We start from the raw sequence: 14,976 nt of genomic DNA, 5'->3' as shown, positions 1-14,976 counted from the left end.
AAATTAGTCTAAATGCGTGTAAATGCACGAATGATAAATGTAAAGATTCAAAATTCATAACGTTAATTAATTAATTAGTTCATTAGTGAATTTGTATCTGTGTAAGTGGCTAAAAAACATTAAAGACAATATTTTTTTATTCGAGAGATATACTCAAATAGTTTAATATGATGTGATAGACTTTAGTCCAGGGTATATGACTCATATTTAATTAACATGAAAATAATATAATAGACGATGGAAACAAGAACATAAAGGAGACGTTCCAGTACTATCAAGTCTAGATACAATAATTAAGGAAACTATTAAACATACTGATGATGATGATGATACAATCAGTTTACAAACTAGACAAAACATATGCAGCTTCAGCTTTTGGACAAAAACTAATATCCCCTTAATTAAGCGGCAATAATGGGCTGGCGTTGGGCTTCAATCCTGATTTCCTCCTTCATTTTTCTTATAAACTCTTCGAATTTCTTGTTCAATTCATCTGTACTGCTCATCTTCGAGCCGTACTGATCATCTCCAACGTCAACATTTGTTGCTAGCTCTTGTCTTTCCATTTCTTCTCCTCCTTGCTCCATCAAAGACAGACTGACTTCTTCATCTTCTTCTTCTTCTTCTTCATCTTCTGCTGCTGCAATGAAAGCTTCAGGCTGCATTTCTTCATGGTTCTCTGTATATAACGAAACATTTTGTTGTTTTTCTAGATCTTGTAGTTGTCCAACTTCTTCTTCTTCTTCTGAAGTCGACGTTGGTTCTTCTTCTCCTTCGTCAGCCACATAAGCGATGTCATCCTGGCCGAGAGACGACCCAATCTCAGATAAGTTAGAATTAACTGATGATGATGTTTAAGACTTTCCACCGAGGTCGGACATAAGCTCATCGGATTCAACATTATAACTGCAACCGCAAGAATTAATCGAAGTTTTTGCAAGAAAAGCAAGGATTTCATTACAAATAAGAAACATGTACTTCCTGTCGAGGGTGTGGGTAAAGATTGACAAAAGCATGTGGAGAAATAGGCATTGACCTGATTGGAGGAATCGGGAAGTAAACAAAAACCTGATTATGTTACAAAAAGAAACAAGGACAGCAAAGACACTGAGACTACAAACTTCAATGTCCTTATCATAAACAACTTGGCATGGTACTTATTGTTGATGAATTTGTCAATAGCCTGGAGCTTCTGATCCTCACTACTTTGATGATCCATATATATATGTGAGTGTGATTGCTTACAGATTTAATGAATGAAGAAGCTAGGGTTACAAGGGAATGAATGGCCTGGTTTTTTGTGTGTTTGTGAATGAAGAAGCTTGGTACAGTTTCATCTCTTTTACATTATCCTTATATATATATATATATGTGTGTGTGTGTGTCTCCGGATCAAGTACCCAGTTTTCTTTCTATTTAGTCCGTTCTGGAAAGGATACTTTTCGGATCTTTTCCTCTTAATTCATTAAATTAAGAAATACGTGTTATTGAAATTTAATCCAATAATTACAAACAGGAGCTCACTTTAACAGTTATAATAATTTTAACCGTTTGATCAAATTTTAACGTATGAATCTTCCTAATTTGATGAATTAGTTAGAAGAGATTCGGAGAGTATCACTTTTGTCCCTTCCTAGTGCTGGAATCTGGACAAAAGAAATTGATTGGGGCAGTAGGCGCTGCAGTCAGCCAGTCAACATTTCCCATGCAAAACCCCAAAAGCAATGTTAATTGTGTATTAAATTGCATATTGAAGTCCAATTAAGTATTATCCGTAATTTTTTTTTTTTTTTGAACGAGGTAATTATAAGTTCATGTGTTCAACAGTTCAAGCGCCCTCTCTCTCTCCCTCTCCCTCTCCCACCATCTTTTCATGTATATATTTATATCATCTTAAATCTATCTACATCTTGAGTCTTGAAGTAATCCCGCTGAAAAGCACAGTGACCGTCTCTCAGAAGAGCAAGGTTCAAATACCTGGTTAGTCCTTTTCACTTCACTTTTTTTCTCTGAAATAATTTTCTGAGACTGTTTTGATTCTTTCTGATGATATATATGTATATATACATATACTTACAGTGCATACAGCTGATAAATTGGTAATTTGTGAAGTGCAGTTATATATATGTTATTTTGAGGCACAATATTTCGAAGCCACTGATCAACCGTGATGAGAGGAGGCGTAATACTGAGAACCGTCGACAATGGCTGCAGGAAACTTTGCATATCTAATTCTGTGGTTGCTTTGTTCTTCGGTATACCTACTACGTACTACAACTTAAGTTCGTCCTTCCCCACATGCATCATGCATGGATCGATCTAACCCTTTACTCTTAATATCCTGATTCTGTTATGAAAACTAATTACATTAGTTTCGAGATCGATAATATTAATTTGGCCATGCATACCTGCCTGCCTTGGTATAGTAATAACGACGGATCTATTTGTACTGTTCATTTGTTTAAGGGATATAATTGTTTAAGCTCATTCATAGATACTTTATTTCTACTCCATCACTTTCTTCATGATCCATTCCATTAATCTAGCTAGTTATTTACTTGCATGTTTTAATTTTACATATTCATAAAAATATCAACCAAATAGTTAATTAAATACGGCGTAAGTACCTGTCTTAGTTGACTGAAAAATGTTTAGGAAATCAAATTTTTAGGCATCTTTAATAGACCACATCATTGTGGTCTACAAAAAAAATGTTTTAAAATTTTGATTACCTCAATTGGCTTTCTAAATCAAGTGTTTTCTAATATTTTTTTGAAATATTAATTACTAGAGGTTTTGATTAACATGTACGTATTTATTGAATTGCAGTTGTGGAGTTAATTCACTTGGGAGGTGTTGGGGAAGCAGCAGCTGGCATTAATAGGCAGGTCTTTTCCAATGAAACCCACACTACAGGCCCTGCCCGGAAGCTATTGCAGCAGTCAGCTGGTAATTATTAACCCCTTTCTCCACGCTTGTACTGATAATACAAGACGGTACGCTACTAACTTATAATAGATAATGTTTGAGAGATCAAAATTTTAAAATAAATCGATAAATTAAATAATATGTCATTAATAAAAAATAAGCATGTTAATTAACACTTTAATAATAATTTAATTATCAACATCCACATCATTTAAAGATAAACTTTGCTAAATACTGTTTATTTTGTGTGTGTGTGTGTGTGTGTGTTTTACTCCACGTCACTCATCGAATTTTGCATGGTCATTAATATGCCTGTCACAATATACTGGAAGGGAACTTTCTCGATGTCAATGCAGTAAAATCAGTAAATCAGAAAGCGTGACATCAATTTGGTTCGACATGATTGGGCCTTATCAAATATAGGTCATATGGACTGTGGTTCGGTGGACCTTCAGATTCATTTCTGACCCGGCATAATTTATGCAGTCTTAGAATGTGATGGACGTGTCCAAAATTACCATGGGTTGAGACCCTTCATTAATTTTTGGGCAAAGGAGGCCCATACAATGCTCATTTATTGGCCCATTATAATAATTTTATCATACTACTACACAATTCATACCAAGCTATGAGATTTTTTATTTTATTTTGAATAAACGATATATTTTTAATTACTAAGCAGAGAAGTAATGTTAGACTAGACTAAAGCTAGTTTATTCATATTAAGCTATTTTTTTAACATAATTAAGCATTTACTCATGGATCCAAAAGTTTGTATTTGAACCCTTGTATGCAATATCACTTGCATGTTTATTTACCAAGAATGGACCTGTGTTTATCGTTTCTTCTTCTTTAAAAAGAAAAGAAATGGATTGATATGTGTAAGAAACAATTATCATTAACTAATACACAATAAATGAAAAGGTAAGTAAATCTCAAGTTGAAAACCTAGATTTTTCGTATATGAACAACTAAGTATGAGATCACTAAGAGAAGTTGTTTAAGTCATACCTAACAACTAAATATAATTCACAAAAAAATAATCATTCATGGCTTATTCTAAATTAGGTTATGGTGGGAATTTCGGCTTTATAAGAACTCCTTGTACAATCATCACATTGGAGAGGAAATGACAGATAAAGTTTGCATAAAATTACTTGATGTAGATGAGGGTGGTGATAGAGGACCAGGAGGAGACATGAATCGTATCGGCACGGCATAGTAATATTCCAAGGCCAAACAGCCCCACTTCCCAATGGAATTCCAACCTACACGGTTCAGATTCTCAACGCCTGCGTTTCAGGTTGCAGCATATCCGACATTCACGTCAGATGTGGATGGTTTAGCTCCGCCCGCCTGGTGAATCCCAGAGTTTTCAGGCGCAATGACTACGATGACTGCCTAGTCAATGATGGTGAGGCTCTTGGCCCCGGAGAAACCCTATCTTTCCAGTATGCCAACAGTTTCCGTTACCCTTTATCCGTTTCATCTGTAGTTTGCTGCTGATCAACTCACAAAGCTAGCCTAGCTACATAAAATCTTTTGTTCAAACTCAATCAAAACATATGACTCGGTTCTTAATTATAGACTCGCTTTCTGGCCTATATGTGTGCAAGGATGAACTATTGTTTGAAGTTTGGAAAGCGGAAGTTGTAGTCGGGCTATTAAATGAATGTTTTTTCAGTACATGGTGTCGAAGTTATCGATGATATGTTGATACTATCTGGCCAACAATCGACATATTATTGATGCATCTTGAACAATGTCATGGACAATAATATATTGTGTTGATTTTGTTGTCCCTAACAAAATGTATACCAACACGTTATTAATGCATTTTTGATAATATCAATGACTGCTACCATTTCTTAATAAAGAACATACGTCTTGCATGGAGAATTCTTGTGGAATTGAATAAAAAAAAAATAGCAAAATGCCAACAATTACTAGTTGCCAAACTTGGATAATATTTAAAAGTACAAGGAATAATTTAACTTTAAACTGCTTCCCATTTGCTTCCATACACAAGTGTAATATATAGAAGTAAACTTCCTAGCTCTAGGAAGGCATGATCAAAAAGTAGTTGTGTCTTTACTTAATTAGTCTTTACTTACATGGAAGGAATCCATGGATTGATATATCCATAATCATAACTAAAATCTGAGACACCAACCATGGCATAAAGCACTTGGGAGAAGATGAAGATACCTCCCCCTAATATTACCAAAACGAGAATTGCAGAAATAGGGTTCTTCAACAACTCGTATAGCGGCGCGAAGGTCGCGTACAGAGCACCTGTACTCACCGTGAGAGCATACAGTCCATATCTCCGTACATTGTCCCAAAACTCTTCCATCAGCGGCCCTTCGGGGCCCAACGCCATTGCCTTTGGCTCGTCCATCGCCATCAGCGCCGCCATAACTCCTACGGAAACAGCTCCCATTATCCAAAACCTTGACGCGTTGTTTCCGCTGGAGTTTATTGGGGTGGAAGTATCGTTGACAGACTCTTTCCGGACGAGCGTTACACTATATAACTTGGATTTTGTAGCGGATGCTCTTGTTGGTGGACTATTGCTTGTGGCTTCGGAAGGGAGAGATGATAATATGGTTGGATGTTGAGGGTGTTTTGGTAGGGAGATGGGGATGATAAATGAGTTAGGGTTTGAGGATGGATATGAAGAATATTTGACGGGGTATTTTAGGAGGTGGAATTGGGAGCTCAGTGTAGACATTTTCATTTCTGGGAGCTCTCAAGCAGAGGACCTTCTGCTCTCTCACTCCAAAGTCTCAAAGCTATACAAGATATCTCGTTCTATATTATCCTTCTGATATTCCAAGTTTGTGGACATGGTTGCATGGCCTTATATTTCTTTAAAACAAGATAACTTTGATAAGAGGAGGTTGAATATTCAATGTCTATGCACCCACTGGCCTATTGGGTCCCTCAAGGCCTCACCAAATCATATGGGAATGGAGTGGGATCAGGGATGTGCACGAAAATCTTGTAATCTCTTTCTAGTCTATCAAACTTTCTTTTAACCTCTGTAATTTTTTAAGAGTTATAAATTTATAAAGTTTGATGGAGTTTTAATTGATTTTCCTAAACTTCATAAGAATTTTCAAGTAAATTTCTCCAAAATTTCGAGGGAAAAAACATAATTTGTTAGAACTTAAAATACACTATGAATCATTTCAAATTCATCAAAACCTTCACTTTTTAAATTAAACTAAATCTTGATTGAATATATCAATTTTTAAATACAACAAGAGTATGATTTCTTCATTGTAGGGTTTTTGTTTTTCGGTAACATGGAAGAAAAAGAGAAAAGAAACACATGAACAACTAGTCTAGCGGTTCAAGAGTAGCCATAAAAAAGAGTTTAAACTAAACAAGAAGGAATCTCTGCAAGCTCTTGGAAATCCTCTCGCTATATTATTTAAACTTGACTAACTAGTCAGTTGCAAAATTAAGCTCTCTATGAATATGATGCAAATTGCAACTTCAGTTCTCTTTGATTAACCTTTTGCATCTCTGAGACAAGACCATAGAGAGTGATTAAGGCTAAAAAAATCATGAATTAGAGACACCACCAAAGCATAAGCAACCTCCACAATAAAGATGAGAGAATAAGGATTTGGATCCCATTCGAATCCACTTTGTGGGGATCCTATAGATCATTACATCTTAGTCATTCATCGTGCATTATGCAGTCATAAATCATTTGATTTTTTATTTTATTTAAAATTAAACACAAATAGTACATGTCGAAAATTGGCCACATGATTTACGATGAACGACTAGGATGTGAGGATCCTTAGGATCCCCACAAAATGAATCCAAAGAGAATCCTCTCCTTCTTGGGTTGCTATGCAATAGCCACCACCATGTCCATGTGTTTAATTAAAGTTACTTCACTTATCATTATTTCTTACTTTTAATGGTTATTGATCTAGATTTAACTGATTTCAGTCGTATCTAAATTATAATGATAATTATATATTCGTTATTTTTTTACCTGTATGTAAATTTTCGTCACTTATAATTTGTACATGCATTTCAATTAAAACAATTCTTTGGCTATATTACAACAATGGTAACTGAATTACAACCTAGTTGCATTTTCATCGATGAATCCTAAATTAGCTCTTAAGACAGCTTGCTTTCTATCCAATTAGATATTTTTATTAACCAAAATGAGGAGCTATAGAGGGGCCAGAAAGGAAAATGTGCGAAGTAGAGTAACTAGCTAGTTGATTTAAAAGACATTTTTTTATGAAAATTAAAGGTATCATTTACCTTATATTACTTGGTATTTTCTTTCTTGGTCAGCTTAAATCACTTACCGAAGTCAATGGTAGTCTCCCTGTTTTAGCTTTTACCAGTTCTCCCTCACCGTCACCAGATGTCATGGGCTGCCTTGGTCTCCAAGCTCTGCAAAACCCCTGACTCATGCCCTGCCGCTGCCGCCCCTCCCTCTCCCTCCCTCTCTAAACATTAGGTTATTCCGCCCCTCCCCTCGACTTCCATAGCCTTCTCACCCCTCCCCCTCCCCCTCCCCCCTCCCCTCTCCTCCTTCCCTCTCTCTCCTCCTTCCCCTTTTCACTGAAAAGCTCACTCCTTTTCTGCTCTGCTTTCACCTTTCAACCCGCTGAAAAACCCCACCTTTTGTTTGTTTCTCGCTTTTCCGCTCTTTGGGTTTCTTCGTCGTCCTCGCCGTCAATGGCATTTCAATCTTCTGTTTGTTTCCGCTGAAACCAGCTGAGAGTGAGGTAGACCCAATTCGTCTTTTTTGAATTGGGTCTAGGTTTTACAGCAACGCTAGCTCTCTCTCTTCGTTTTCACTATTGGGCAGTTTTTATTTTCTTTTGGAGGCTTTTTGGCTTGAGTAATTTCCGCTCCCTGAGTACCTGCAATGGTAGGTTTTCTTTCCTATCATTCTTATTTGTTTGTTTATTATTTATCTGAACTTTACTGTGCTTTTTCTTCAATGAGATTGAGTTTTTATGAGAACCCAAGTTCTAAGTTAGGGTTTTATGGCCATTGGGTTGTTATTTGAGTACCAAAAAGCTTATTTCTTGTGAAGTTGTGATGTTTCAGGTAATGTGATAAAAGGGGGCTTCTTGTTCTGTGATTTTGGGTGTGTCTTAATATAGAGATGATGACGAATACTCATAGTTTTGTGTCGTGGGAGGAGCACACTCTGTGTCAAGAGCGCGGTAGCCGTGTGGTCCATTACTACTTGAAGGAGGCATCAGGGGAATTAGTCCTTGCTGTTGTAGGGACTGAGAGGAGTATAAGGCACATGGTGTATGTTCTTTCGGATGAGTTTGTGGAGACTTACGAGTCCAAGGGATTCATTAATGTGTGTACCAAATGGAGAGCAAGAAGAGAAGTTGTAGAATGGCTTACTTCCTTGGTCTCGAGGCGGTGCTGGTCGGAGTTTCCTGGTATGTTAAGTTATATATCGCACTTTTCAGGTTCCCTTTATGGAATTTTTGATGGCATTGGCTGAGTATGATGAATAATATCGTCCTTTGTTGTGATTTGTGAGTGGATTTAAGCTTATGAATACAAGTTATGATAATAATTGTCTCAATATACTTTTTTGAATAGAATGTCAATACGGAAGAAGACCTTGACATACCATGTTTAGAATAACAAATTTCATGAGCATGGTTATACTTATACTTTACTAAGGGGTAGCGATATATTATGTAAAGGTTGCATTGGAGATACTTGTGAGATTGACTTAAGTCATCTTTGTGTTGCATTGATGTAAATTTCTTAGTGTAGGGCAAGCAGTAGTAGGTCCCTCGAACATTGCATCTTTTATCTTTATAATTAGAATCTTGGATTTTAAATTTTGCAGACTGATTATCATAATGCTTTAGTTAAAAATGAATTGGAACTTTTTGTATAAGTTTGATATTAACGCTACCCTAACAAGTCTCACACAAGTAGGTGACTTTGAGAAAAATTATATTCAATGTTGTGCGTTTGTTTCATTTTGTTTAGAATCAGAGGTGAATAACTGGAAAAAAAAGGAAGTTCTTATCCAGAATTTCTTTAGTTAAGTCTGTTGTTGTCTCAGAAGCTGTTGAAATTTATATTAGTTTGTGAACAACTTTGGTTTACATGCCAGTTGAGCCACCCACAGCAACATGAAAAATTTGTTTATTTAATTCATGTCTATCTCCCCACTAAATGTTCTAGCTCTGAACATATTTGGAAGCGCAAATTGAGATGATATTTGCCTAAGATCCTCCCCTAGAATTGCACTTTTGAAAGAGTACATGGTTTCATCTATACTAGCATAGGAAGTTTTGAAAGTAATGGAAGTATGTTCTCTAATTTGTACGTTAGGTTATGTAGTGTGAGTGAGCATGCATGTGCATGTGCTTGCGTCCGTATGTGTGCTTTCTACGTGAAATATAGACTAGAATGATTTTATTTCTGAACATTGAAACATGGTGGTGTATTCTTATGTTAATGGTATGCGAGGTTTTCAAACTTTTAAAATGTATGGAGTTTATTTAATGAATAAATAATTTATTGGATGCTCAAGGTTGAGATATATTGGATATATGTTTTTAAGTAAATTGCTCTGATAGTGAGCTTTAATTATGTGAGTATAATACTGAGAACTAATAACTTAAGAGAGATGGCATGGTGATAATTTATATTTTCGAGAAATAAAATATATGTATTAAAGGGAAGGCAAGAATACGGAAAGGAGGCAAAAAAGGACAAAGAAATAATTTTTTTCCCCAAACAACAGAGTCTTAATGAGGATGTTTGTCCAACTACTGTTGTACGGCATTCCTACTTTTGTGTATGATAAAGAGTTATATTGCCTTTGCTTCAGGGGGCATTTTTTTAGTAATTGGGTGTGGCCGCATAAGGGGCATACTTGAACCTGCCTTTGAACTTTGGTAGAACTTATTTTAGCATATCAAAGCATTGTGTTTTGCCGGTGCTATATTTTCATTAGGATGTAATTCTAAGCTCATGTGCTTTCCATTAACAGATGGCTAGAGTATTGAAAGAAGGAAAAAAAATTGGGAAAGAAACTTTCTTTGAAACAACTTAGTTTTAATATGTAAAGGTATTTCTGTCCAACATGTTTTACAACAGTCCCACTTATATATGGCAAAAGACATTTCCAGTTTTATATATAGCATACAGTTTGCCTTTGCTTTGGTGAGGCAATTTCTTTTACATTGTTTATCTAATTGGGAGTTGGGAAGCATGCTAAACGCCTTTGAATTTCTTACAATAACCTATTATAGCATACCACAGTATTGGGTTTTGCCACTGTTAAGTTTTTCTTTAGGAATGTTACATGTAGCTCTAAGCGCCTGCATCTGCACATGGTATAGTCGATAGTTCTAAAACCAAGTAAACCATTCTTAATCAAATCAAGTAAGTTTTTCATTAGGAATGTAACGTAATCAGAAGATATCTGGGCTGATACATAATTCCTTTCCTATTAATCAACAGTAATTGCATTAGATAAATTTTACCTTTCAAATATTTTCTGTTATGAGAATGGAGGGAGTATTCTGGCCACCTTTTCTCTTAGAAATGAAAATTATTTTGGATTTGGAATCCAAAAAAAAGTGAATAACTTAATCGTTAATACCATACGTTAGTGATTTATGGTTAGAGGAGATTGCCTGTATTAATTTCGTTTCCCTTGATAAACCGAAATCCAACTTTTTGAAAAGAAAAATGTAAAGCCAATTATATTTCAGCATCTTTCCAGAAAGGAGAGGCTGACTGTTACGTGTCTCTTTATCGTCATTCTTTATAAGCTCTTTCTGCCGGCCTGTTCTCATGTCACATTAAACATCCTTGCCTTCTACTTCTTCAATCTTCACAAATCCACTGCACCCACTTAAGGAAGGGAGGAGAAAGAGAGAGAGGGAGAGCTAGTATGAGTTCGTCGACGGAATTTTCAACCTCTAATGATAGAATGGGTACTCTATCAGACCTTAAATTTTATGCCTATTAATTTCTTTTGCTTCGTGTTTTGCACTCTCTTTCGTGTTTATTACATGTTTACCTTTTAGAACCACGATTTGATTGCTCACTGAACATTTTGGAATTTTAACCGGATGTGAATTATTTATTCTCTCTTTCATTTTGGTTTTGTTTCATGGGTTGGGGGCGATTGGAAGAGGTGCGGGCGGTGAATCTTAAAACCCTAATTTTGTGGCCTTTGTTTCTCACCTGGGAAATTTTGGAAGATTTTAGTTCCTGTAAGTAGTTATTTGTTTACACCCCTAGGAATTGAGAATCTGGCTATGGAGTCCTTGCTTCTGTTCAACGGAGACTATGTAGCGAGTGTAATGTATCATACAACACAATATGTGAAATTGTAGCCAAACATGCATATTTAAGTTGAAATTCCTGTTTTGAGTAACATGTGAAACTGTTGATTTGGAGAAATTGCATAAACTTTTTCTTTCCATAGTTCCGTTGCTTTCAACCTCTCATAAACTTTTTGGTTTAAGAAATTAATTTGTCAACCTCTGATAGTGTACAAAATGAAAATTTAACGCGATAAGCTTAATTGGAAGCATTAAGTTATTTTGGGCATTAATAGGTTTGAATAATGATTTCTCATATTTTGGGTTTTCTAAGGCTTGTTTCTTGTTACAGGGGTTTCTAAGGTTTAATCTATTAATATTGTGAAATTAACATTTTGTTCACCTTGGTCATTGATCATTAAACAAAGTTCAGTAAGCTGGCTGCTTGAGTACCTTTCTTTGTCATCTATCTTTTTCAATCTTTAATCTTTGTTAGCTTTAATTTAGTGTTTTCCAATCGTCACATGAGCCAAATGTTACCATAAGGCATCATGAATACCTACTTTGGGCCAATTGGTGAGGTGATTATGTTCCTGTATTTAGTCCATTCTCAATTAGAAAATACATGAATGTTGGGCAGCCTGCTATGGGTAAAATCCTTCTTATGGGTTGAAAATTCTGTGCTGACTAGCAAAGATTGGAATGCATACCATGGTTTGCCTCTTTGTCACTTGTTGATACACTTTTTTTAACTGTTGAGTTTTCGAATTCCCAAGATCAGTTATTGCATTATGCTTTCATGTATGGTCCCTTGTCACTTTTCACTCCACTAATGCTCATTTGAGTTTGAAGTATAAATTTAAAGCAAACCTACTCTTCTATAACAGATTCTCCAACAGATGAAGCAACACAACCATTGTCTGGACTCGGTGCTCGTCAAACTTCTCTGCCTGATCACACGGTATTCACATACTGTTATTTGCTAAGTCTGGATTTTGGGTTCATACATACATTTTACTAAGTTCTCCCTTTCCTATCAAGGTTCCGAGGAAAGTGAAAGTTCACAATTCAGACATTGAATGGTCTGGTGTTGCCTGGATTTGTGCCAAACAGCTGAAGCATTATCCAGCATTTTACAAGAATGAAACTACCATTTCTGTAAGCATCAGATGATCTACCTCTTTTGTTGTATAAGTTATTATTTCTGCATTTAGTGGTGCTCTTTATTTCCTTAAGTAGCATCTTTTTAATTTTCATTGATACGTGGTGTAATGTTTATTATTGTGACCCTGATTTTCAGGTCCATTCCTTTGTGTTTGTAATGGCTTTGGAAGAAGAATATCATTACCTAGGTTACGTGGAAGACATGTATGAAGACAAGAAAGGGCAGAAAAAGGTTAAAGTGCGTTGGTTTCACCACACTCGGGAAGTCAAGGATGTGATTACTCTGAATCCACACCCCAGAGAAGTTTTTATCACACCTCATGTTCAGGTGATCAGTGCTGAGTGTGTTGATGGTCCTGCAACAGTTCTGACTCCTAAGCACTATGAAAAATGCTTGGCTGTTGTAGCTCAAAAATCTTCCTCTGGAATATTTATGTGCCTTCGGCAATTTGAGGACTGCAAGGTTAAGCCCTTCAGTCTTGCTAAATTGCGGGGCTATTCTAATCAAGCAATTCTGTCGTCTTTAGATGTCCACATCTCCAAGCAGAAAGCCAAGTACAATAAATTTTGTCATGAAGATGAGGAAGAGTTAGCACCTGATGATCCTATGAGGGTGAACCTTAAGAGAAACAGAAGCAGCGAGGTGAATCAGGGACATTCTGGTGTTAAAAATTTGGTCACTGAGAGTCATTTACCAAATTGCGTTCCAACATACCAAAAGTTGAAATTAAAATTATCAAGGAAAACCATGGGAGTTAAGATTGCTGGTTCAGAGCCCCTATGTCCAGTGTCTTTTAAGGTTGATGAAAAGATAGAGTTGCTCTGTCAAGATAGTGGCATACGAGGATGTTGGTTCAGTTGTCAGGTCTTGCAGACATCTCAGAAGCTTCTCAAAGTTCAATATGATGATTTGCAAGATGTAGATGGATCTGGCAATCTCGAGGTATGTGGTCTTATAGAGATCTTTATTTTGAATTCGTTTCTGGCTCATATTAGAACATAGGGAGCATGGGAAAACATTTTTTTGGTATATATTTTGTTGACATTGCCTCAGAAATAAATCTGTAGTCACTTTTTTACTTCAAGTAAATATTACTATGTAGCTTGGTTGCTGTTCGCCTATTCGAAGTGATTTGAATGCATGATTATGAGTTGAATTAACAAATTGCCTGTAAGTTAACATTGTGTTCTAGTATGCGCATTTGCAAGAAATGTTATGTTACCTTTTTGGTAATTGGCTTGTTTGTGTAAACTAATCGCTGAATGAATTTAGACCTTCACTTTTTTTTTAATGTGTAGGAGTGGGTCCCTGCCTTTAAAGTTGCTGCTCCAGATAAACTAGGCATGAGATGCTCAGGTCGCCTGACAATCCGACCCTTTCGTCTCAATGCTTCTACAGAGTGTTGTATTGAGGTTGGAGTAGCAGTTGATGCGTGGTGGTGTGATGGCTGGTGGGAAGGTGTTGTTACTGCAGTTAGCATTTCTGGGGCTGATACTATACAAGTCTACTTCCCTGGTATCCTCTCAGATGGAAAGCTGTTTTGTATTTGATTTAAATTATGTTTCTTACCTTTCAGATAGTGCTTTGTTTAGTTGACTTAAACCTATCGAAACTGGTAAAATGTTTTATCTGGGTTTCCGATCAGTTATCGGGATGAGTGATGTTTCTTTCAATGTATCCTAGGTGAGGAGAAGCTGATGAGTTTCCAGAGAAAGGATGTTAGGGCTTCCAAAGACTGGGTTGAGAACAGATGGGTTGATGTGAAGGCAAAGCCTGATATACTCTCATATGTATCTGAAAGTATCAGTTCTAGCATGAAGCTCTTATCAATCTCTGCTAGTTCTATGGCAAAAACTTGTTCTAAACATGAAGCTGTTGAAGAGAAACAGGAGTCACCAGATTTAGCCCCACCGGATGAGGACTCGGGAAAGGTGACGAGGGTGAATTTGCGGAAGCAGCCTTGTACCAGTAATGAAGACGAAATTAACAATTCAAGTGACGGCAATGGCAGTGATGATTGTGCTTGTAACAAAACGGAGAAATGTGAAGCACCAGAAGCCACAGAAGTGGCTGCTCGTGGCTGAGGTCGAGAATTTTGACCTTGCTGATAAGATTGTGGAAGGTTTAGGGGCCTGGTTCTTGTAGATAAGACGAACTGTCGGCATAGAGGAAAAGAACTATCAAGTTTCTAACATCATGGAATTGGAAGGTGTACAGCTTTATATCTGATAGATTAATTAACTCCAAGTGCTCCAAGTAAATGTGATCCAATGGTGATCAGGTGTTAGGCAGAAGCTCAATTAATACGCAGGAGTAATTGGTGCGTGCTTTTGCACCCATGCCTTGTGTAGCAACTTGTGAAAACTGCCCTATGTATGTATCTTAATAGTATATTTTGAGTCAATAGTTTTCAGTCTTCAGAAGTAATTGTAAAGCTTATCAAGGTAAAGACCTCTTTAGCTAAGAATTGACGCATTAAGATGTTAACCGTTCGAGCTTTCACACAAGTGCCATGTCCGTAACATGATTACAAACGTAGCACTCTGAGTGAAAGATCACATGACCAGT

The 14,976-nt window shown here is 36.5% G+C and overlaps 3 protein-coding genes across 6 annotated transcripts; 2 read left to right on the top strand and 1 right to left on the bottom strand.

Annotated features, from left to right (window-relative positions):
- The first annotated feature begins 3,790 nt into the window (after nucleotides 1–3,790).
- On the top strand, nucleotides 3,791–4,718 carry LOC103943808 (TPD1 protein homolog 1-like). Its single transcript, XM_018643993.2, is given in 2 exon segments — nucleotides 3,791–4,142; nucleotides 4,145–4,718. Coding segments are annotated over 2 exon segments (375 nt in total). The 5' UTR covers nucleotides 3,791–4,057; the 3' UTR covers nucleotides 4,435–4,718.
- A 136-nt stretch (nucleotides 4,719–4,854) lies between these two features.
- Nucleotides 4,855–5,669, bottom strand: LOC103930926. Its single transcript, XM_009340644.3, has one exon. The coding sequence runs from the start codon at nucleotides 5,666–5,668 to the stop codon at nucleotides 5,039–5,041; it is 630 nt and encodes a 209-aa protein (XP_009338919.1). The 5' UTR covers nucleotide 5,669; the 3' UTR covers nucleotides 4,855–5,038.
- Nucleotides 5,670–7,274: 1,605 nt separating this feature from the next.
- LOC103931803 lies at nucleotides 7,275–14,812 on the top strand. Of its 4 annotated transcripts, none has more exons than XM_048582458.1 (8): nucleotides 7,275–7,846; nucleotides 8,029–8,378; nucleotides 10,746–10,910; nucleotides 12,131–12,204; nucleotides 12,285–12,401; nucleotides 12,544–13,350; nucleotides 13,707–13,923; nucleotides 14,092–14,812. In XM_048582458.1, exons 2-8 carry the CDS (start codon nucleotides 8,087–8,089, stop codon nucleotides 14,490–14,492), a joined length of 2,073 nt encoding a protein of 690 aa, XP_048438415.1. In that variant the 5' UTR covers nucleotides 7,275–7,846; nucleotides 8,029–8,086; the 3' UTR covers nucleotides 14,493–14,812. The 4 variants fall into 4 exon arrangements, with proteins under 4 accessions (XP_048438415.1, XP_048438416.1, XP_009341244.1 ...); XM_048582459.1 differs by having other exon boundaries at nucleotides 8,015–8,378; XM_009342969.3 differs by lacking the exon at nucleotides 10,746–10,910 and having other exon boundaries at nucleotides 7,279–7,846.
- Nucleotides 14,813–14,976: the final 164 nt, after the last annotated feature.

Source organism: the organism of the source record quoted next, unplaced genomic scaffold (assembly GCF_019419815.1).
Source record: "Pyrus x bretschneideri cultivar Hongxiangsu unplaced genomic scaffold, Pyrus_bretschneideri_v1 Contig19, whole genome shotgun sequence".
Lineage (NCBI taxonomy): Eukaryota > Viridiplantae > Streptophyta > Magnoliopsida > Rosales > Rosaceae > Pyrus > Pyrus x bretschneideri.
Note: the sequence above shows the minus strand (reverse complement) of the source record. Positions and strands in the feature narration are given on the sequence as shown.